Below are 25,456 nucleotides of genomic sequence, written 5' to 3' on the forward strand. Positions count from 1 at the left end.
TGGATGGATGGATGGATGGATGGATGGATGGATGGATGGATGGATGGATGGATGGATGGATGGATGGATGCATCGAATCATTGACTCAAAGGCAATCCCTCACAATAAGCATCCTTGCAGTGGAGAGGAAAAAACAAAACCTTTAACAGGAAGAAACCTCCAGCAGTACCAGGCTCAGTGTGAGCGGCCATCTGCCGAGGCCTTCTGGGGTTCACGGAGACAGAAGCAGAGATACAAAAAGCAGCTGTAAAAAGCAGCCCTGTCCAGGAAACACATAGACAGGCAGACGAAATGAAGAGAGAACATCCAGCCAGTCACGGTCAGAGAAACAGGACTACACTGAAAAATAGGCTGATTACCAACATCTATAAAAAAAAAGTGTTGATGGCAGCAGTACAGTTGATATTTCTCTCCAGGATGGTGTCACAGCACCGCAGTCAGCGGTCACCAAGGTTCCTCCTTCGTCGTCGCCAGCTTCCAGAGACTGCATCACCTCCGGCCTCACGACTGGCCTCCAGAGACACTGCCTCACCGTTGGCCACCTCTAGTCGTTGATGTTTTTGTTTTGGACTCTGGGTTTTGTTTTGTTTCCTGCCCTCCTTCCTGGGCCCCCGACCGCCCACCCTGGGTGGGTTGTTTTGTGTTTCTTTTCTTTTTTGCGGGTATGTTTTTTGACTCCAAAGCGTCTGGTATTCGCCCTTTAAGGGGGGGTACTGTCAGGGTTGCTGTGTGTGGGTTAGTGAGAGTTGTGCATCTCTTTCACAGGTGAAAGTATCTTGATAATCATAGTGCTGGGCTTAAAAGAGCACCAGAGCCTTCATTCAGTGCTGGTTTCTTGTGTGTGCTGTAGATGTGTTAGTTGCTTCCTAGTCTCTTGCTTCCCTCAAGTATTTTTTCCTGATATTTATTGGTTTTGTTTGGTTTTCAGTATTTTTGTATTTTGGATTTTTGTCTCTGTTTTCCCTTGGACTTACATTAAACCATCCAAACTCATCCGTGCTTACTCCTCTCTGCAATTCGATCCTTAAAACCTCCACCCAACCTGACAGAAGAAACCAGCCAAGATGGACCCAGCGGAAAAGGCAAGTGAAGTTTTAAGACTCGTAAGAGAAAAGCTTTATGTCCTACCCACAATCAGCCCCCCATGGAGGCGGGCCACAGCTGCTGAAGTAAAGAGGGCACTACAGACTGATCCAGAACTCAAAACTTTTTTTCTTCAGACATGTTACCTAGCTTTAGCTGAGTGGAATATACAGGCTACCTTCTCTTCTAAACAGATCCATCCATCCATCCATTATATGACACACTTGTCCCAGGTGGGGTCGTGAGGGGTGCTGGTGCCTATCTCCAGCAGTCAATGGGCGAGAGGCGGGGTACACCCTGGACGGGTCGTCAGTCCATCACACGGCAACACAGAGACAAACAGCCATTCATGCACACACTCACACCTAAGGAGAATTTAGACAAGTCAATTAACTTAACAGTCATGTTGTTGGACTGTGGGAGGAAGCATGCCCAGGGAGAACATGCAAACATACCCCTGAGCCCAGTGAGAGTTCATGTCCAAGGCCCCACAGCGGGCGCTCCAAGCCTCTAAGAGCCCTCAGCGGGCGCTCCAAGCCCCCTCTGAGGTTGTTACTGAGCCTACTCTGTACACCCAGAACTAGAACCAAACATGGAGAAGCAGCATCTAGTTCCTATGATTCACTATCTGGAACAAACTCCAAGAAGACTGTAAAAGTGCTGAGAGAATGCGTTCTTTGAAGTCGAAGTTAAAAATCCATTTTTTTTATAACTGCCTTGGACTGTTGAAGGTTAACCATTAACTGAGGTATCATTAAGGTTGTGGTGAAACTGTTTTACTTGTTTCTTTTATTCAGCTTTTTTTTCTTCTTTTTTATTGTTTAATTCATGTCAAGGACTTTGAATCATCTTTATACTGAATTGTGCCTCCCAAAATAAACTTCCCTGGCATCTGAGGAGGCTATTTGGATGTTTTTCACGGCAATGTTTGGAAACTGTTGTAAAGTCCTAAAAAGAAAAGCTTTCAAAATGAATTTAATGTTTGTGGTTATTCCTAAAGTTTTGAGGATGAGACATAGCTTATAAAGTGATAAAAAATAGCAAATATTAAACATTACTGAAGAAAACAGCTGAATAATAATACTAAAAATAATCACATCCCAAAATAAAACTATTGCTGAGGTTATAGAGTATTCAATTTGCAATATTTCTAGTTTTCAAGGGGAGTGTTGGCCTAGTGGTCAGAGCAGTGCGTAGTGAGCTTGTGCTCTGAGAAGGTTGCAAGTTCGATCCCTGCAGCCTCCACTCTGGGTCCCTGAGCAAAACCTGCCCAGCGCTGCACAATGGCAGCCCACTGCTCCCCAGGGGGATAGGTTAAATGCAGAGGTGAAGTTCTCCAGTGTGAGATGTGTGTTTTTCCAACTAAAAATGAGACCAAACCGACAGACTGCTCTGTGAGGGTTTAACCACTAGATGTCAGCATAGTCCAAGCGAATATCAGCTAAATGAAGCCAGAATGAACACTGGGGTCACAGCCTTTGGTGAAGTGTTTCCTGGCAACTGGATGTTTCTTTGTAAAATATGTGTGCTGTGGTGGGAGAACTTCTCCAAGCTTTCACTGATGTAAAAAAACAAACTAACAATTCAACAGATTGATGAACTGAAAAATCACAGAAGCAAAAGAGAAGAAGTAGTGATGCATCAGAAAATACAGTATTTAAAAAAAAAGCTGGTGTAACTCCTCACTTTATAAATGCATTGTTTCCTAACTGAACATGTTAGTATTCAGTCAGTGAAGGAAGCAGCTGAACGCAGGCAATTGAATCTTTTTGCCCACAGAATTATTGGTCTTTAAAGATGAAAGAACATCTGATCTAAACCTTTAAGAGTAAATCCTAAAAATATTATTTTAAATGTGAACTGATATGGTGTTTAGATATAAAATTAAAGATTAAAATATCTGTTGATTATGATACCTAGCTTCCCATTTTATACATATATATCATTTTAACTCAGAATAATCATATCTATAGATTTATTTGGTTGATGCAGGTACATAGACTATGCAGTAAAAGTATAAAATCATGGCGGACACTCAGACATCTAATCTAGGATAATCATAGTAGACCTGATAAGATTTAAATAGTCTACATGCAGGAGATAAGGTTGCTGCAGCATTAACAAACCACTGCTCTTCAGACTCATGCATGCCGAGCTAAGCAGCTCTGATAAGATGTCAGCCCTTTAGAACCTTTTCTGCCAACGGAAAAGATAAGAGAACACAGCAGCTGCGTTCTTCACGTATTCTGTGTCAGGTTGTCGTAGCAGATTCTGGAATAGTCCCAGGTGCACCGCTGAAGGAAGTGGTTCAAAGTTAAGTGAGGAGAAGTCTTCATAGGCCATGGACATGAAGGTTTTATTACATGCAGGGTCACTCATAATGTTTGACTAATGTTTAACTAAAGTTTTTTTTTTTTTTACAGACAAAGTGCCATATAATCAGTCTCTTGATGTGAAAAACAACTTCTTTTTCACATCATGTGACTGATTTATCTAGGCCATGCTGCCTGGAACTGGGCAGGGAGAAAAACAATCCTTATCTGGAAACTTTTTTTATTTGTATATTTTGCTCAGATACAAAAAAAAATCTTATCAAAACCAAAATATCCCTTTAGTCAAAATGTATTTAACACAGTTTAAACAATACATTTACTTAGACAGATATAATATAAACGTTTTTTTTTTCTCCCTGTCTGACTGTAAATCAGACTCATAATTTATTATCTTAGGTTATTTAAAACTATAAGCAATATATCTATTTGTGAAATGGCAGAATACAGACACCAGCAGTTGAGCAACATCTCTTCTGGGATTTTGGGGACCTTCCTATAAGTTTCTTACAATAGTTTACTGGGATTTTTTCTGCAGTCTTCCTCATACACATTTTCAGCTCTGCTCACAAGTTTTCTTGATCACAGATAGTATCCTTAATGATCACTGCCCATTTCACTTCTAAGGATTTACTTCCTGGCTGACATCTTAAGATGTTTCCACACAATGTTAGCCACACAGCATAACAGCACCCCCCATTCCTCGCTGTTTGGACGATTGCAAGCGACCTCATTTTTCCTCTAAATAAATCTATGGTCTTCATAACCTAACCTTTTTATTTGGGTTTCAAATGTAAAAGTTAAGATCTTTGTACCTGCTCCAAATCTGGCTTTTTTTGTGTTGTTTTTGGATTTCTTCTTTCTGGCTGAACAGCCTTTTAATTCATGTTGGTACAGGATTTGTTTCGCTGCTGCATAAGAACAGCGTCTTACCAGCTTTAACATCAAGTTCACATTGTATCAAACAAATGGTATGATAGCCGCACATTCCAATTTTACTTCAGATTTTTTGAAAAAGAATATTGCTCCTTCAGGTTGTTAGAAGTATGAAGGGATGAAGCAGACCTGTGGAGGCTCTCAATTATCTTTATATGTCTTAGCTTTTTTTTTTTTTTATGTTTTTCTTACATATCTCACAAGAAGCACAACTGCAAACAGTCTAGCAATAAGTAAAAATGTCTTAAACTAAGTTTATCTGCCCTTCACTAATCTAGGTAAATAAGATGATTTGCAAATGGAATGTTTTTTTTTTAAATTTTAAATAAGATAATTAGATAATATGCTGTTGAAATAAGACAATGCAATCACTTTGTAAATTGTCTTGTTCCATTTGCAAATTGTCTCACTTATCTCCTCAATTCAAGAACAAATGCACTTATTCTAAGAAAAAAATGACTTTAGATTTCATTTTTTTGCAGTGTATTTGAGGTTCCCTTCGATTAATACATGTGTGACTCTATTAAAGTCAAGTGTTTTAAGTAAATTCACCAGAAGTGCACAAATCCATGCCATTATTATTTGGACTTCTAAATATCTATAAGACCATAGCTCCATATAGGTATAATTCATTCACTATAGGGGATTTAAAACCTCTTAAAGTAAATGCAATGATATCCTAAAAATGGTTCTTCTCATAATTTTGGCATTAAGCATATAACAATGAGGTTGGTAGCCATAACTGACCTAAAACAGTAAAAGTGAAATCTGATTTTATGTCAGGGATTGAAATAAAAGGTAACATGTTTATTTTTAGAGTGAAAGTTTTTACAGAATTTGTAAATATTTTTCTCCAGTATGCCTAATCATGTAAAGTGTGCAGGTTTTGCTCTTATCAACATGAATAATTCTCAGCATGAGGATGTGGTTGTCCATAAGGAAGCCAGATGTGTGTACAAACATTCATTAACACTCCCAGAGCCACAGTGGGCTGTCTCAGCCCGTCTCATCCTGCGTTCAGCTACCAGCCGACGACGCTGGTTTGGAAGTGGGCCCCGTTTGCCCTGAGGAAACTTATCTACGACGTGTATCCCTTGTCTCTGTCACTGCGCCCAGCAGATGGGAAAACCGCATGGCAGTGGGAGGGAGAATATCTCTGATGTTCTTTTTCTTGGCATGACTTAAATGATAACGACTTAAAAATTTGATTTGCTTTCTCTTGGAGTGGCTCAGATAAGGAGGGCAACGAATGTTCTTTTTCCATCAGGGATGACGAGCTGGTTTATGAACCGCAACAGCAGTTCAGGAGGTGCTATTGTGTGGTTAACAGACCTAGATTGAAGTCTAGCAGTTCGTGAAATAGATTCTAAAATATTCAAGGATGTTCTTACCTTGTTTTTTCCTCCTATCTGCTTTAAAAATACTTTTTAAATGAGCTCTACATGCGTCGTCTAAACTGGTATCAGTTTTATCCAGTGTCCTGAAATTTTACTGAAAAGTTAAACTGAAATACAGTTTATGCTTTTAAGTGACACAGCATATACACACAGCTTATATATATATATATATATATATATGTGTCTTGGTTTTATAACCTCACCATGCTTCTCCACAGTTTTATTCTGTAAAGGCCATTACAGAATAGTACGATTTTTTTTTTTTTACAGTGCTGTAATTTGGTATATACTGAACAGATAGAAGATATCTGAGGCTTTTTCATCGCTGACCGAAAAATCACAGAGATTTCTCTAATTGATTTCACTCTTCAAACTATCAGTGTCCTTGAAGTTTGCCAAATGCCAGTGATTTCTGATAAAAGATAAAACGGTAATGAAAAAAGGGACTTTCACATGGAAGGTCGTGGACAGAAGGGGGGGCAGAAGAGTGAACATGTCAGACAAATCGATAGCTTATATATTAGACTCTTCCACAGATTTATCTCAGAGTCCACCGATGGCTGTCAATTTTAATCAACAGAGGCAATAAGGTTGGGTAGCAGCTCCCTTTTGACCCTGCAAGGTCAAGCAGTTATAGACGATGGATGGATGTATGAAATACTTCAGTTGTTTCTATCGGAATAGTATTTTAGCTGGAAAGATATTAAAAACATCTCCATGACTAAAGGGAATATATGGTTGAATGAGAGAACAAAATGTTGAGATCCAAACAAAAGATGCCTAAAAGTATAAACATGACTTTAACCGTAAACATAAGCCCAATGTTAAGCCAATAGTTTTTTGGGGTTGCTAACGGTTATGTTAGCAGCATATGTATGATTAGGTGTGAAACAATCACTAAAGGCAGTTTTATAGCCTGCAGCAGGCCAGCACGGGACATGTTTGAGTCAACCTTTATGTAAATTGGGGGAATGACATAACCTTAATCAAATCGGTAGGAAGTTCTTTCGCCCAGGTGTTCAACTAGCAGAGGTGAAAAAGGAATAAACCTGCAGAGGAAGATAATTTTATATATAGCATAAAGGACTCTCATCAGAATTAAGAGTAAGATCAAATAGAATATACCAATTTAATTCTGAAATTCTTTACATTATTTGGGAACTGCAGTACAATTATTTTACTCTTCAGTCCAATATCGGAAATAATGACAACTTAGAATCTTCATTTGAAAAAAATGAAACCAATTACATTCATTTCACCTCAAGGGTTTGTTGTCGATTTGACATTTTAATTTTCCCTCTTCAGGAACCCTATCTTGTCTCTTTCCATCTCTTAGTTTTTATCCGCTCTGTTGTATTCAATTTTGATCCCAAAATAATTTTCAATAAATTTCCATATAAAAATACAAAGCTGAACCTTTATGGCAACAGTCATTTTGGTCTGCTGACAGAAAATCTGTTGGGCTGTCATGTAGCTCTGAGACATCATTCCCAGAACTATATTCAATTGAAAAATAGAAACCAGTTGGATTCGTTTCAGAGATTTTAACGTGCATGTATAACTTAAAACCTATTCATAGAATCTACAAAAAGGTGTTTTTCTTCAATGAAAAACTTTAATTTCCTCTGATCGATGTGGACCTATACTCTCCCCTCAGCACTAAATATTCAAGACTCTCCACAAGGCAGCATGAAAGAGTGACTGAGATTCGTTTTTTTTCTAAAAAAAAAAAAGAATCTTTATTAATACTTTCTCATATTTAAAAAGCAAAGTGTTCACAAAAAAAAGCCTTCACTTTGAGTTAATTTACAGAAAACTCTGGCATTTGCTTCAGAAAACAGAAACAAATCACTATTGAGAGAACTAAAGTCCTCCCCCTGCAGTGACTGAACTCAACCTTGTCCACATTACAGAAACTACATTTTTCTTTATAAGAAATACAAAATGTCTGAAAAAAAAAAAGTTGAAAAGAAAAGGAAAAGAAAAGGTTTGCTGCTACATTATGGCAAAACCTCCCAATGGACATGAAAAACTTTATAAAGTGACACTTTTTGCATTAAATAGTCTTTGAATTTAAATAAAACAGACGACGAAAAGCTTGGCGAAACAAGCAAGTATTGCACAAATATCTCCAAGTACCCTTTAAAATATCCAAGAAAATAAACTAATAAAATCCTGAAGACAAATTTATCACAGACTATTTAGAAGAAGCAGCTTGCACTTTGGGCCAATTTTAGTTTCTGTAAGAACCAGTTTCCATATTTTACTCTATAATTAAGCAGAGTTTTGGAGTTAAACTGTTCAGGGAGTGTTGGACAAGAGCGTGGTGCTCTTACTGCCTCTTATAACCAATTAGTATCCAGAAATGTATTTGGCAGCAAGGATGCTTAGTCTAAATACTCCTTATTGTGTTTGGGGAGAAAAAAAAAAAAGACAAAACTCCAACGCGCTCTCCTAAACCCCAAAATAAAATCTGTAAAGTAAAACAAGAGTTTTAAAAAAATTCAGAAACATTAAAATATAACTTACAAATCAAACCACCATCATGGTTAGCTACTCTTAAAAAACAAAAAAAGATTTCTGGAGCCATGAGCCAAGAAATGCAATTGAAAAAAAAACAACTGCAATGATTATAATTCAGTATCAGATCAACTGATACCATAATTTAACAATAAGAGCAAGATCTAAAAAAAAGAATCCAACTGGGGTGTTTGACAATGTGGGAAAAAAATAAAAATAAAAATGCTCGGAGTAATCCAAAGGTGTGGAGTATGAATTAATGAGGCATGTTTCTTTGTGAAATTCTGCTGCTGGAGTTTAAAGTGTCCATAGTGGAGTTGTGGGGAGTTTCTCAAGTCTTTACGCATGGCAGAGCTTGTGTTCATACTCCGTGGTGGAGCAGCTGTCGGGAGAGTCTGTGTCCCTGTGGATGGGAGTGGGAACGCTGCTGCGGTGATGGTGGTTGTCGTTTAGCGTCAGGCTGAGGAGGCTGGTGCAGGTGGGCAGGTAGACGTGCTGGACATGCTCCACCTCTGACCGACACACCGGACACAGCTGAGGGAAGGGAGACAACGTTTAGTCATTCATCCACAAGTCCTAAACACATGAATTTCAATTCCAGTGGTTTAAAGCTTTCATAACCAACAGCCCTTCACAAGCTTTAATAAAAATGGTATTTTTATTAAAGCTTGTGAAGGGGTTCATCTGGTAAAAGCTCATAGACACTAAATATCAACAGTAGGCAAAAGTTAACTCAGTTTAAGTGAATTTTGTATGCCTCTCTAGCCCACTTTGCACCAATACAATGCAGTGCAACCAATTACCAAACTGAATCAATCTTTTCCTGGAAAGGACTTAAATTTCAAATGAGAATCAAAGCGCAAGGAAACCCCAGGAAATGTCTAACTCACTTCACTAACTTCACTTAAACTAATGAGGTGGAGTTCAGTCCTGAATTCAGTGAATCTGTAAATCCTTTGGAGCTTCACTGATTTTGCAGAACGAGCACAAATGTCAGGATCTGCATATGCTAGCTATTCAAATAAAAACAAAAAATCTGTCTCATCTGTGATAAACGCTGACAACACTCATTTCATTTTTTCACCCGAAAGGAAAACTTTTGCATGGCTCTATACATCTTAGCCTTAGTACTGAATGGAGAAAAAAAAAAATCTCTTGTCGTTCTAAACCATAACTGTGCTACTGATAATCATCATAAACCTCCCAAGTTGCATTATTGACAGTAAACACAATTAAGACTAAGGTAAATGCTGCTCCCAGAAGTGTATTCCAAAGCATTAGGAAGGGTAAAAACTAAAACAAGTTTGACGTTCTTCCTGTGGCCAACTCATTCCCCCCTACAGTAGCTGGGTCATGTTTCCAGCTCAGCTAATGGTGAGATTTGCCTGGCTGCTGTAATCCCTTTAGAAGACAAACTCTCTCGCACACGTGCACAAAAATCAGCCTTCACAAAGACGGACGCATTTAGCTGATTAAATGAGGGGACAATCAGTTCATCGAGAGTTTAAGCAAGCCTCTGGAAGTTGTTAAAAGCACCATAAAAGGATAAGACCGAGGAGCTGAAACGTAATTAGAATCTTTTAGGGAAATTGCAAAATCTCAGCATAAGAGTGATAAACTGAGCCAGAGCAAAGTGAGCATAGCTTTAATATAAAAAGCTTTTTCATTCACAGCACTTAGAAAGTTAATCAACATCTCCAAGAATAGAGAGCAGTCTCACCTGCAGCTGATTTGCACAGTTCTGGCAGCACACCATGTGGCCACAGGGACAAAAAGCTGCGTCTATCTCCTCCTCGCAACACAACATGCACAGCAGGGCTTCTTTGAGTTTCTGCAGCCGTTCCTGCAGGGCACGGCTCTGCTGGCAGCTGCTGCAGTCCAGCTCCTTGTCCTGCTGGCTGTCCCTGGATGGGGAGCTGGAAGGAGAAGAGCGCAGGCTGCTCTCCGAGCGGGACGCCAAGTCTGCAACGCCAGCGTTGTACAGCGCACGGCGAGCGTGATCGTACACTTCCTTGGAGGTTCTTCTGATGTCAAAGACGTATTTCTTGCCCACATTGATGTTTTCATTCAGGAATAGAGAAGCCAGGTGGCCCTTAAAGTCTCTGCTGTACTGCATCATCACTGCATTGGTAACTGTATCACACCTGAGGAGACAAATAAATGTGATTAGCATTTTTGACATGCAAATCAACTCAAAATTTAGAAGCTAAAATTTAGTTTCAGTTATTCAATACTTCCAGTTTTATGGAATAATATTCTGTTAACAGTTTTGGGACAATAACCCGTTTCCCTGGCTTCAATATGCCTTCACATGACATCTAGTAAATGTGTAAGGATGCATGACACTGTGCTCATCTGAGTGTTTATCACCATCAGTCATGTTTTACTGGCAAATGTTCACTTCTTTAGGTGAATGACTAACAGACTGCTCCCAAACAACCATATTAAAGTCAGCAATAAGCAGAGCAGCAGGGTTAAAAATTAATGCTAGGCGTTTTCTTGGCTTAAAGATAAAGTTTATTTCCAGGCTTATCTTTCATGACTCAAACCGGTTCTGTGACAATGTATTCATCAAAAGGGACATTTGTTAGTTTAACCATCGCGGCGCAGCCTGGGGTTGAGTACGGTCACGGTTGAGCTGATCTCACCTGTAGAAGGCGTGCGTCTCTGTGATGGCTCGGTACAGACCGCTCGCTGCCCGGTTGCTGATCAACTTGAATAAAAGAACAACGCTGTCGTTTGTGTCCTTTGTTACAGTTAGGTAGACACTTTTCCCCGACTGCGTGGCAATCTGGATGATGGGATAGCTCACTCTAAAATAAGAAAAAAAGAAATTCATATTTAACTGTAAGAAGTGACATTTTTAAAGAAGGGATGTCAAATGTATATCTGTGATATTATGGCCGAATTTACCTGTTAACTAGACTGAAGTCCTCCTTACAAATGGCGATCCCCTCTGGCCCGACTCCAATAGCCAAGCGCTGACCATTTGCATCCCGAACCCAGTGCCACTCCACGCCGTAATGCTCCAAGGCAGAGATGAGCTGCAGGGCCTGGTACTCTACTGAGGCCTGGCTGAAACCCTCTAAAGCTTTGTGTCTGGAGACAATGCTGTAGGAGAAATAAAGTGCAAAGCAGTGAGGAAAAAGCTGGATCAACTTAGATTATTTACACTAAAAGGCTTAAGAATGCAACTGACCAAGACCCTTAGTATATAAAGCATAAGAGTGAGGAAGTCCTCCCAGCATCTTTTGATGCACACAGCTGGTTATACGTTTTAAAGGAATCTATTGGAATGTTTAATGAAAATCTGTTGTGAAAGCTAAACAGCAACCAGTTTTAAACCAACTTGGTATAAAACTGGTTGAACTTGTAGCATGTTAGAGCAGCCGCTGTTTAGTCAAATCAACATACCCCGTCATACCAGTATACCTATTGCCAATACGCATGCGCAAGATGTCAGATTTGTGACTTTAAATTACGTCAACGGGCGTGTATGCCTTTAGTCGGGTACAAAAACAATTTAAGGTCAGATCGCCATACGCTTCAAAACGCCAAAAAGCAATTAAATAGTTTGTTTGTACATGACACCCATTGAAGTAGTTTAAAGTGTATTTTTCATACAAAACTAAAGGGATAAATAAATTTGCTGGTCTGACAGAACACCGGCTGCTGGTAGGCAACAGGAACAATACTGCAACTTATTAACAAGCTAATAATAGCTTTATATCAAGGTTAGCAATTGTGTTTGCAACAATATAGAATACCTAATAAGTCAAATGTTGGCTAAAAGAAACTCAACCTTTTTCATTTGCCGTTTCTTTGTGCAAATAAAGTGATGTTGTCTAATTATGCTCAAGGTTAATTCACATGATCGTCATACAGACCAGTGCCAAAAAGCTTCTTTTAGCCTGAATCCTTCAGAAAAAAAGAAATTGAGACAAACTGTGCGGCATTAAGCCTAAGGTGGAGATAAATGTCAGAACATTCAGAAGATAAGTTGGTGTAAACTGAGCAGCTAAAACTAATATCATGACTTGAAAAGAGCTACAGACGTAAAAGACATGAATAACCACTGAGGGACAGTAGGAGCGATGAGTTTCATTCTTGTTTGACAGTTATGCAACAAGAGTTCATGTTTTCACACAAAAACAGTGGCTTAATAGATAAAGCTTTGCAGCAGAAGATCTGCCAGAGGTAGGATGCAAAAATAGACGTTATCTGATCTCTTGTCAGCAGCTGTGCTTGTTCAGTGGCTCTGGCTGTTTTTTTTTTTTATAGAGCATGTGATTAAATGGTTCTGTCATTAACCCTACATAAGCTTTTTACTCTCGTCATGCAGTTTATTCAATTTGCTTTTACATGTTACAGTAGGCAGACGGCCTCAAGAAGGTCATGGTTGTAATTAAACTAAAAGTTGATCACAGCAGCTTATTGCTTTCACTGCACAGATTTCTGTCAAGTCTCTGAGTTGGACCGAGTGGTTTGTACCTGTTCATGGTAGCAGTGTCTGGCTCCTCTCCACACAACTCTGAATACCAGTACTGAGCCGTGTTTTGGTTGTAGTCTCCGAACTCTGCCTGTGCCAGCAGAGCACTTAGCTCCTCTGCCTGTTCGGAGCACATCCGAAGGTGTCCACTGTGGAGGTCGTCCTTCACATGCATGAAGAACAGGTGTCTGAGGAACACAAACACAAAATGGAGAACATGAGCCTGCATGTTCAGTCTTCTTGGTTATAACTTTAAACAGAGTCAAAGTAAAAACAGTCCAGTTTCACTTCCTAGCCCACTTCCACTAAATACTCTACATCTGGTTAGCATCTCATCCCAGAAAGTAAGAGTTTTACAGAACATGTAAAGGAGGAAACACTAGACTAATTTCCCCAATTTCACTTTTTAAAATATTTTTTTAATCTTACGGATAGTTTTGCTTAACTGTTCCAGTCCCTAAAAGGTACAACTTTAAAAAAAAAACTGTGCCTGGAAATCCTGATGGGAACACCAAACAGCCTCTTTTGAGAAAACGGTGGGCCTTTCCATTGTTTTCAAACAGAAGATGTTGGGAACAACTTCTAGCTGCAGGAGGCAACAGAAGCAACACACTGACTGACTAAATCATTACGTATATCTTAAGGAAAACAGACGTTAGGTAGCCTTGCACATCCTTCAGTCAGATGACCTATGCCTCAGTAACCTAAAGAGGATTAGAGGCCCGTCTTAACCTGCCTGCATTGTGAACTCCACTTTAAAACCCTTTTACCATCTTACTACATCAACATCTTGTTGCAGCAGTTTGAAATAACAGTGCCTTGACCTGCTTCGTTTTTCATCTAAAAAGAAACCACCCCCCTGGGCTAAACAGCTCAGAAGCATGATGGGTTTAATAATATTTTCCATTTCTGCAAAACCAGGTCATACTAAGACAGGGGGGTCATCAAAAAGTCTTAGAAAAGCAGCACTTCGCTCATCAAGTTTTAAAATTGTAAAACAAAAATACATCTTAAGGAAGATGAAACTCGGAAATTCATAAGTTGTTTTGTCCCTTTTGTCATCTTACAGGATTAGCAAGCCCACACCTCGTGACTAAACAACCGTTTCACATCACAACAAGGACACACCTCAACCAAGAGCTTCCAAGTAGCATCAACAGCAGCCGAGAGGCACACAAACAATGTCAGCGCACACCGAACTCTGCAAGAGCCAGACTGTAACAGCCAAGCCCCCATGGCCGAGTAGCCTCAGGCATAACAAACAGGGCTTTGATATGGTGTTAAACATCCCATTCCCTCCAACACACAAACACTGAGCTCCATTGTATGAGGCCCAGCAGGCAACATGTGACGGAGCGCCGCTCGTGAAATACCTGCATGATGCAAACAATAGGGGCCAACCTGACTGGGAGTTTACAACAGGTTGTTGGTTAAAAAGGTAACTACAGGGCAAGACGTAGAGGTTACTCTAGTTCACATGAAGATTGACAAGGTTACTATTGGTCACAGACCAGGGTTTAGTTTCAGGAAACGGAAAGAATGAGTGTTATCTCTGACAAGCCTGAAATTACCCATGGTTACTGTTCAACTTCTGACTTGCAATATACATGTGCACATTTTTTGGAGAAATAAACAAAAAAAAAAAATCCACTTTCAGGGCCCTGCTGCAGAGATAATCAGATAAACAAAACTCTTACAAATCTTGTTATGAAGTCAAGGAACAAATTGTGGTTCTGCCAAAAAGCCATGAGATTCTTAATTTAGATTCATACAAGTAACAAAAAAATAAATGAAGTTCATTTATACCATTTCCATAATTAGATATATTTTAAATGATAAAAATAACACAGCCAGAACTTTCTAAAGAATATCAGGTACTAAAGAATCAGTGCCACCTACTCACTTGTCCCTACACTGTTGTGTGATATTTGCCTCAACTTAATGGAAACTTAAAACATGGGATGTAGTATCAGCTTTGGATATTAATATACACACACACATATTTTTTATTTTTTTTTATTTAGGGCAAGAGATTACTATCAAAACCAAGGGGAATAAAAGTTAGATCAGCAGACTTTGTCACAACTAGATAAAGCCCCATCATAAAGAGCTTTATTGTTTTAGCACCTCTTAATCTCACTGTGCCCTAAAAAGGGGGAATCTAAATACTGCAATACCATGAGCGGTTATTCTATTCTATTACGGTGCTAAATACAAAGACTGGGTGGTACACTGATGCTTTGGCTCCTTCCAAAGTCGGACACTTTGAACACCAAGTATAAAAATCTAAAACAGATTGGTGTGAGAGCATTTTCTTCAAATGGTACAGAACAGACTTAATTATCTCTTTTTTTTTTTTTATGCAACTTTCCATAGTATTAAGGAAATAACAGCTATAAAGTTATTTTCCAGCCATTTTTAATGGAGTGAGCAATGCTATGAATAACTGGCTCACCCAGTCTCTAAACTTTGCTCGCAATAAAGCAGAACAAATCAGTTTCTTCTCTTCATGGCCCAGTTATTTTATTTACAGGATCAAGAAGCAATGTTCTGAGAAAAACATGCACACGTGTACTTCTTACAGTCACAGCGTTGCCTTTATTCTCTAGGCAGCCTGCAACACAACACAGACTTCCTGGCATTCAGTCTGTGTTGAGGCCAGAGCCTCCTGCCCTACTTTTACTGGAGTATACTGTTCACCGTGTTATCCTTTAAAGAGATAAAGCACAATTAAAGTTTTAATAGGATAATTCATTAGAGGGCATAAGATTTAAAGTCCCACAAGAATGCAAGTACTCAGGTTACTTTTTTTTCTTCCTCTGCCTGCAAGTGCCTAAGGCTTTAGATTCAGATGCCTACATTTCTGCATGTTCGCTTCCAAAACAACACAAAAATAAAAGATTAACTCAACCGTCTGTAAGCGGTGCCTTGTTTTACTGTTTTCTGCCCCTATTTACTGTCAAACTGAGAAAGTCAGTTTTTAAAACAGAGGAACAAAGAGTCCCCACAAATTGAAACTCAACACCGCTGCTTCAAAGACCGCTCTACATTCAGCCAATCAGCATTCGACTTTCTAACCACAGCGGTTGGACTCCCAACAATGTGGTTTGTGAGCTAGTCAAATAACTTGCTGCTAGCAGCTATTGAGCAGCGAGGTTACTCCCAGTCAATGACCGATAGTTACCTCTGCTCAACAACTTCTGGAACACTTGTGGGTGGAGTGTGAAGAAACGTGTAAATGAGCAACTGAAGATAAAAGTAGAGCCACATTAATTCCAGGCACTGTTTAACACATGTGCTTTTGCACTGTGACAAACTGAAGTGAAAAGCCACGTAGCGATAAAACAAAGAGGCCATTTGTGAGCTGCATGGGTCACAGGCTAGTAAAACCATAATTACAGCCAAGGTTGTGTTGTTGAATAAATAAAACTGCAAGTTCTCAGTACCGGGAGAGTAAAAAAAAACAAAAAAAAAATCAAACATTTCAGAAGTGCGTGAGAAAAGCATTTTCATTTAAACATAGAAGGTATGTTTTTGACAGCTCTAAGATCTTAAAGGCTGGTGAGATCATGGTGTGTACACACGGGGCCAGAACAGATTACCAGGATCTGGTTCTGCAGAAAATGCTGCAAAGCTCTGCATCATTTGCTGCACTCTGGACGGTTGACTGAAAGAGGGACACTGGATTGTTCTCTCGGTATTTGGAAATGGTTCCAGTTTCAAAAACACGACAGTCATGCAGTGGAAATAAAACCCACCAATAAAAAGGCATCATTTTACAATAAAGGTTAGTAGATGGCAGGCTAGCTAAATAATCTGCCAACATCAGCATAGTAAACCTTTTACTAGAAATCAAATGGAATGGCATAATTTAAACAAATTATTTTAATTTGATGTTCTTTAGATTTATGGAAATTAGCAGGTTAATGTTTTTACAGCTGATGAAAATATTAGCTAATCTGTATAAACATAAGCAAATATCAAATTCAATAATATACTGTTTATTATGCATTAATACCACAAAGTCAATTTGTGACATTTTAATACTACAAGTATCTCATACGGCTCTGTCTGTATGATTCAAAGAGCTTTTCTTCAGATCGATAACCTGTCACAAGACCAGAGACAAAACGAGTCATCTCAGTATTTGGCCTGTTTGAGTTTATATAATAGATGATGCCGTCCCATGACAGATCTAAAAAAATGCATCTGCTCAATTTTCCATGCAGTTTAGGGCAGGCTTTTTTTTTGTCAAAAGACATTCTAGGCACGTTTCTCTCTTAGTTTAAGTTTAAAGTAGTTTTAGTGCAAAGGCGTTGCAATAAGGTCTCATGCAAAACGTAATTTTAAGGCGCCCGAATGCTTGCCTGGACAGAGTGTTAAATGTTACCAATAAAGAAAGAAAATGTTTAACATATTTAAATCTTAGGAGTCTCTAGAGTGTTTAGTGATGCAAATAATGGATGTGGTCACTGAGGGTTGGCGGTCAGTTTCCTTTGACCAGAAAAAAAAAAAAAAAAAAAAAAAAAAAAAAAAAAAAAAGAGTTGATTGATCTTTTTTTCCCCCTTTTAAACAAAGATGATAAAATCTGATATTAAAATCACCTCAATCTTGGTTTCTTGGCAAAAATGGAATTTATAAAACAAGCATGATGTTGGAGTGAAAAAGAAAATGTGATAATTTTTTCTTTAAAAGGTGTTTAAAGCAAGAAATGAAATGGATAAAAAAAAAAAAAGTAGAAATGAGTGGGCAAAAAGAGGCTCTTAATATAATAAGCTTATGTGGGGCATTTCAGGAGTGACAGCTGCCACAGAAACCTTAGCTGGAGGTGATCCAATGTTGGCAACAGCAAAAATGAAAAAAAATAAATAAATAAATAAAAAAAAAGGATCTGCATTATTTTACAGGGAATACAAATAAAACCTGTTACAAATCATAAAACCCTCCATAAAAAAAATTATCACCATGAATTTTCATCATTGCATTACCAGCTCCTATCCAAATGTTAAATTGAGAATAAACCTCAATCTGTTCGAGCTCTAAAGTGACCAGTGGGGCTTTACGTGGCAGCTTATATAAGCAGCTCTATGTGATTTGGCAAGTTATGCAAGCAGGCATATAAGGGTGTATCAGTAATGGCCACCCGATTCACAATGAAACTAGCTTTGCTAATAAACTGCAGCAATGTTATTTTTTGTTTTTTTCCAGCGCACATGCATGTAAACATAAAAGAACGAAACAGATCACATATGCATTTACCAAGAAGATGACAAAACTACATGGAAAGTGGCCTACAGGCAAGTAAATGTCTAGCCTGATCTGTTTCATGAGTCACGTCCACTCATCTTGCTGTCAGACCAGCTCATGTGGGGAAGCGCTGTAACTGAACTGGGTGAAAGGTGACGGCAGAAGCTGCAACAGGAGTTACAACAAATAGGCTTCCGAAAAAGGCGATACGTTTGTTTTTTCTTAAAGATACATAAAAAAAAATATACCATCAGGTAAAAAAAAAAAAATATACACGACATCTGATTTGAGGTTGCTTGCATGAAACCAGACCCGCATGCAGCTGGGAAATGCAGATCAATGCATCCATTTCACAGTTATGCAGCAGCTTCACGCCTTTAATGTGATGGTTTTAAACAACCCAATGTTCTCAGCAAACATCAGCTATCTAGATAGCCACCTCTAATCTAGTGAAGGTCAGAGAGCAGGCAGCCAAGTGTCACCCCCTGCCCCCCCGACTCTCTCCTCAAATGCTGCCAAATATGGGCTAGTGCAAACAAAGAAAATGTGTGCTGAATAGGATGTAGTAGTCAGCCGGTGTCAAACAAATACAAAGAAGAAAGTCGATGTTTCCAAATAGGTGAGGTGGATGAAAGCAAACCAGCATCTGGGTGAGCGTTGATCCAAATCACAACTTATGCTTAATTAACTCAGGGGCAAGTTGTGCAAAAGAAGGGGGGCGCTTTGCTGATTAGATTTTTCACTTTCCCCTTTGATTCATATAATTAGCTTAAGTTTTGCAATGTGAAACTGTCAGTGCTGCAATGGAGAGTGTAATATTAGCAGCAACATGGGGTATATTGAGCTATGCAAAAAGAAAAAGAACCATTATCAGATCATAACTATTTTTTTAAATATCATACTCAAGCATCAATGGGGACATTTTTTCATGAGCTCATGCAGTTTTAACAAATCTGTACATGTGCTTTAAGGTAATTAAGTGAAAATATATGAAAACAAAAAGAACGACCCAGTGAGTCAGGCACAGCTGCAATGACGACACATTCCTCTGAAACAATACCTTGAAGGGAAAGAAAAAGTCCCCATACACTAGCCTATTTCCAAACCATATGTGACAAGACAAAAAGGTTAAAGAGGGGTCTTTTGTTTAACTAAAAATCCCTACAATCAAAACCAAAAGTTATTTCCAGTTCAATGGGAGCAGAGACAAGGGGTCCTGACTGCTAGAGAGCCCATATGGTCCCTGGGGGGCAGGCAGGGAGCCTGAGAGCAACACAGCCTCAGAGCTGCTGGATCACATTTCAAGCCCGATGCTTCATCAGAATGACCTATAGTAAACTCAGACGGGCTCAGAGAGAGAGGTTACTAAAGGGCATTTCCACTGCGTTGGAAACAAAGTGATCAGATAATGAACTGGCTTTTTGGTTTTGGTTTTGTTTTTTTCAATACCCAAAACAAAGTGTTCCCAGCAAAACAAGTTACATCAACCTCAAGTGTATTTCGCCAAATTAACCGGTTAAAACTTTTATAAAGTTAAATAAAAAACATTTGTAACTCAATGTTTGGATTGAGAAATGTAAAAACGATTTGCATATTTCAGTAAGGAACGCTTATCACAACCAGAAACATCAGCCATACCTTGTCTGCTCCTGCAGGATGAGATGGGGTTCCACAAAAAACTTGACCCGCAGCCTCAGCCGACAGGGTGTCACGTTATCCATCTGCTGGCAGATGCGGTTCCTCAGATTCAGCCACAAATTCTCTCCTTTGCTGCCAGTAAACTGCAACCCAAAGTAGTCCACTTCAATGATGCCCAACTTTCTGCAAACCTGCAACGAGGTAAAAAGGAGATTCGATCACAAAAAGGGAAAAATCTGCATTAAAACCAACATTAAACAGACAAACCAGGCAAAAAGAGGGAGACTGCAAACATATCGAGTAACCTCTGTGATTCTAGAAGGTTTACTTCTAAGGGATACAACTCAAATCCTCTCAAGGAGGCTCATCAAAATCTATCCCACCCCTAACCGTAGCACGGATGGTCATGTCGTACATAACAACAGGAGAACATCTCTAGAAAGCCTGCAGGCAGAGATAATACCCATTTGTTACTGGCAGCAAGTTGGGAATATGCCCTGCATACAAAATACGCCATTTTTATTTTAGTAGAAGCAAAGCTGAGGCAACTGCTGCTTCTTTAGCAGAGAGGGACCCAAATAAAATTCAGTTTAGATCCAGATTAATCCTAATTAAATTGTTTGACAGCAAAGCTTATACCACATTAAGATGCATAACAATTTACAACATGCTGCTTTTCTAAACTTCACAGTACTCAGCAATACAGCAGGAGTCAAGTACAGATTAAACTAAAATGAAATCAATTAAAAACCAACATAAGAGAACTAAGAGGGTAGAAAATGTTTTATTTAGTCTGACCTTACATTTCCTTTCAATACAGAGCTTACAAGTTGTTTTTGATCAATTATTTAAGCCTAAATCAATACATATTCTTATTAAATAATCCATGAAGTTTCTTTTGCTTCGAGGAAATTTGTTTTTAGTGAGAATATGGACCTGATGGAGGGAACTAAAAGTGATGGTACCTGCAGCCATTTATAGATCAGTAAAAACAAACCCATCTGCCAGGAATTTAGACGATTTTACAGTCTGAAAAACTGGTTTCATGCACTATGAGGCATTAAACCGAGCCGTGACAACTTTATGAGTTATAACTCAGCAAGCATGGTGTGGAAATAGTTTAATGGTAAAAAGAGAAAATGCTTTTTAATTTCAATTAATCACTTTAATGGAGGCATGAAACTTTAAAAAAAATAACAGATTAAACCAGACTTAATCCAGTGGATTTTTACATTTAATTTCATAGTCATATAGAGTGGAATAGCTTCAACACGTTTGTTTATATTCCCATTTAAAAGCATAAGAGTTCCTGAACTTATAAGATCTATTTAGTTAAAATCTCATTTTAGTTTAAAGGAGCATGTTTTCCCACAGATGCTGAAGCCTAATAAGGCTGAGTTTAAATGATGAGCGCGTGCAAAACACAATGACCTGTAGTAACCTCTGCCGGAGCCATCTGCTTTTGGCAACACAGGAAGAGTTTAACACGTGAAAACATTTCTGCACCGACACAAACTTATATTCACAACACAAATAATACTTAACTGTTTAAAAAAAGTATGTTTTTCTAATAGGAAGTTCAATTCTTAACAGAATAAATTAATCACAACAATGCTTAAAAAGGGAGACTCAAAGATAGGAAGGCATAATAACAGCTTCGTCCGAATGTGACAGCGCGTTTTATTCTTTTTTATTTTTTTTAAAAAGTCCCACACAAACCATATCTGTGCATTAGATGTTTTAACAGCAGTCTTACCTTATTAAGACAGTCTTCTCCGTTCGCCTTCGCGTCAACTTCCACTTCCATCACCACCGAGTCCGGGCGAGTAACGTGGCAAAGCATTTTTTGGCTTCGTGTTTTGTAAAGTCTTTGGTCAGCCACCCTTTAAAACAAGAACACGATTCTCTTGCCTTCTTTTAAAAACCTAAACATCAAGCCGTCATCACTTTCTCATCACTGTTCACTACTGTGGCTAATCTGCTCCCCCTCAGCTGGAAGTAATATCAATGAAACAGTCTTATAGCTCCGCCTACTTAACGGGTATCCAATCATCAACGCTTTATCAACGCTCGTGGAATCCGCCTTAGCCAATTGAAAGTGTTGTTACATCCGCAATGTGGAGGATCTAGTTTATTTCATGTTTGAGAGTCAGTCTGCCCCCTAGTGGTGGCTCAGTTGCAATTTTTGAATGCACACCTGAAAATAATAAATGAGAAATTCCATCCAGAGCACTTCAGGGTAAGTTTAACGGCTTTCAGGATTTTTTTGTTAATCATTTATAAGGTTACGGTTCAAAAAATAGTTGCAGTACTTGCGTGGTAACTTCCCACTTCACCTTTTTTCTGCAACCCAAGGCTTTTATGAATATTTTATTTTCATTACAATTTAGCCCTGCTTCCTCCCCAGCCCTCTGTCACTACACTGGAAAAACGATCTAGAAATAAGTTAAAATTTCCTTAATGAAGTGTATTTACCCTTAATTTGATTAGGTAAATAAGATGAGTTTGCCAATGGAGTTAGTATTTTTACTCTTATATTAAGATAATTAGATAATATGCACTTGAAATAAGACAATGCAATTGTGTTTTCTTATTTTAGGTGTAAATTGTCTTGTTCCATTGGCAAAATGTCTCTTTTATCTCCTCAATCCAAGAACAAATGCACTTATTTTAAGAAAAAATGACAAATCTAGATTTAGATTTTTTTCCAGTGTACTTGAGGAACACAACAGCTTTAATCTTTTCTAAATTTGTCATTTTCATAAAAAACGCAACAATTTCAGACTTTATCCTGTAAAGTGCGGCGCTGTCTTTTGTGATTTGCAGAGAATTAAAAAATGTTAATAGTGCTTCCAACCATGGAGCTTAAGTGTTACTAATTTTGGCAACTAATATTTCTGTGACCTTATTTCAGTATGTGTTCTGCCTCATTGCATCCACAACAGTGACTGTTTTATCATATATTATTCAGCAGCACTGCATTGCGATGAAGGCAAACCAGCCAAGGAAAGTGAAGGGAAGAGCAGTCCTCCACTTAAAACCATGGAGGGCATGGTATTCAGCCAAGCTTATCATTTGTTTGCCAGAGAACAATTTAGAGTGGAGACAGACTGCCTCTGCAATATATTTGCACTCTTTTCACAGCTGCATTCATTGGTTAGCCTGTTTGATTCAGATATAACAAAAGGACACCCTTAAAAAAAAAAAAAATGTGCCTTATGAAAATATTTCAAGCCTCCATCATTTTTTCTAACTTTACATCCATATACTAATTCACCAGGACTTCCTATCATAGACCCACTTCAATTACATAACTGTTATACTGAAGAAAAGTTGTTGTTTTTTTCTCCACAAATGCTTCCATACCTTTTAGTCCCACCTTTTAATAAACTTTCAGCTTCAAATATTTTGGAATTTGTGTCACCCAGCTTTATATAAATAAAATGGCCATTATTCTTTGTAAAATGGATCAAGCTGCGTCAGTTTAAACAGAGAGCATTAGCATTACGGTATATCATTAGTCTTGCCATATATTCTCATTTAATATACCTCTGACCTTGGATTGGGTCATTCTTTAATAGGAATATGCTTTAAAAGCATTGACTTGTATCTCTGAAAATATGTCCAGAGTTGTTATCTTGCTGGAAGGTGAACATTTTCCCTAGTCTGACTCCCTTTAGTAAGATGTTGCTCTCTAGAACACCCTGTATGTAAATCTGTCTATCATTGCATCAAATCTGAACATCTTCCCTGTCCCTGTTGATGGAAATCTTCCTGGCAGCAGAGTGATTCCAGGACTAGGTTTCAGTATGCTCAGAATCATCTGCACTGTCAGTTTCCTGCCCACACGGTGACTTGAGATATGCTCAAAATCTGTCACACCGCACTTTGTTCCACATGTTTTTTTTGGGTTCTGGTAAACTAGAAAAAGTTCCGATTGATAAAAGCCAGATTTGTCAAGTGTGTGACTAGAAGTGGTTTAACTGGCTGACTGAGTGCCACATCTATATATATATATCAGTTCAGGTGCCATTATAACCAACCGTCTTCTAAAGGCCATTGTTTGCACTAGATTTTTTTAGGGGGGAACTTAGAGTAAACTGAGATAAAGGCAAATGCAGAGCACCCATTTTAGATTTATATTAACAAAAAAAAATCAACATCAAATAAAAAGAACATGAAAGTTGAAATAAGCATGAATACTTTGACAAAGATGCACTTAGACAACTATAAAGAGCCATGGTGTAAAATCTCAATGAAGATGTTCTGTTCAGTAATCCTCAGTATAACTGAGTAATAAATGAAACTCCGATTTAGTAAAAAAAAAACTAGAATGTTTGATTAATCTTGGAAATCCAGATAATGACCATGTGTTTACTACAGCCTGTTTCACAACAATAAAGTAAACAGTGCGCAGCATGTTTGTGACCCTGAAGGATAGATTAATATTTGCAGGACACACTGTTCAATAACAAGCTTAGCAACTTGCCAAAAAAAACAACATAACCTTTCTACCTTGTTTGTCAGGGTTAAAAAAATATTGGTTTGTATAATGGTTTACTTTTCACACGTATATATATTTATACATAGCAGGATCCACAAGGGGTCCATCCTTGTATAAACCCCTACTTTTGTCATAAAGATAATTGTATTTACTGATTGCTTGTTTGTCCAAAAGACCCTTACAGCCTTGAAATGAAATATTAACTTACCCAAAATATATAATTTATACTCTAATACATAATTTATATCACATATACGTAGTATATAAATAACAAATTAGTTGCAACAAGGATTCTATTCTTTTTTTAAATAGAACTACTTGTTTAAACTGTGTGAATGGAATAATTATTTTCTGGGTTCATATTGTTATTCACTTCTAGCTTTAAATGGGCTAATCTTTTCAAGTCTTGATGCGTACACATTGCAGATGAAAACGACATTTAAAAGTGGAGAATTTTTTTATTTTTTATGCCAAAAGTGAGGAATGAGAAGTAAGATTAGAGGAACGAAGAATGATGGACAGCAGGGTCAAAGGTGAGGGAAGTCACTGAAAGTGCAGCAGCTGAAAAAATTAGGAAAATTATTTTAAAGTAAAAGGAGAAGATTAAATTATCCAGCCTATCAAACTGACCACCATGTATATATGATCCGTATAAATTCCATTTCATAGATATTCGGTTTGGTTCACTTTGTGAGACATTTTGCTGCTCAGCACAGCTACCAGGTTCTCCTACAAGATGCAGCTGAGATTAGTCTGCATGGTGATGGATGGTAAAGGGATATTTAAGTTATTTCCTGAATCTCTTGTATTTTAATGTATTAAATGAAACATTTGTTTTCCTTGCTTAACCCATGCAGAGAATTTGTCATTTGTTATTTAAAAGCAAAAGAGCATATACAAAGCTGTTAAGTGCTTTTTGGATTTTAAGTCGATTGCATTGACATATTAGATATTTACTTACGTATTTCAATTAGAAGATCCAGTATTGCCACCCTGCCTAGACACGTTGAGCCTCCTTTGCTTTCCTATGTAAAATGTTCTACATCTACCAGTCTTTCTATACAAAAAACGCATACAGTTGCATCAAAAGTTGAGCTAAATCATTGATCATCTTATCTGCTGAGAGTAAATATGTCATTGATTTGTGAACAAATGAGTAAATACTATTAAAATAATATCTTGGCTGTTGCAAGTTAAACTGTCATGGTACTTAATGGATCGCCAAATGGTTTTCAGACTGTAAAGATTGCATTTAGTTACTAATTTTCAAATAACTTGAATTTTATTTGCAATGATTGATGATGAACTCCT

General features: G+C 38.1%; 1 protein-coding gene across 1 annotated transcript; it reads right to left on the reverse strand.

The window, feature by feature from the left end:
• Nucleotides 1-7,471: 7,471 nt before the first annotated feature.
• mylip (myosin regulatory light chain interacting protein) lies at nt 7,472-21,625 on the reverse strand. The gene is made up of 7 exons (XM_015379600.1): nt 21,398-21,625; nt 19,642-19,832; nt 12,758-12,943; nt 11,180-11,377; nt 10,915-11,079; nt 9,987-10,410; nt 7,472-8,800 (listed from the first exon to the last, which is right to left on the reverse strand). Exons 1-7 carry the CDS (start codon nt 21,482-21,484, stop codon nt 8,606-8,608), a joined length of 1,446 nt encoding a protein of 481 aa, XP_015235086.1. The 5' UTR covers nt 21,485-21,625; the 3' UTR covers nt 7,472-8,605.
• Nucleotides 21,626-25,456: the final 3,831 nt, after the last annotated feature.

Source organism: Cyprinodon variegatus, unplaced genomic scaffold (assembly GCF_000732505.1).
Source record: "Cyprinodon variegatus isolate N-32 unplaced genomic scaffold, C_variegatus-1.0 Scaffold196, whole genome shotgun sequence".
In the NCBI taxonomy this organism is placed as follows: Eukaryota; Metazoa; Chordata; class Actinopteri; order Cyprinodontiformes; family Cyprinodontidae; genus Cyprinodon; species Cyprinodon variegatus.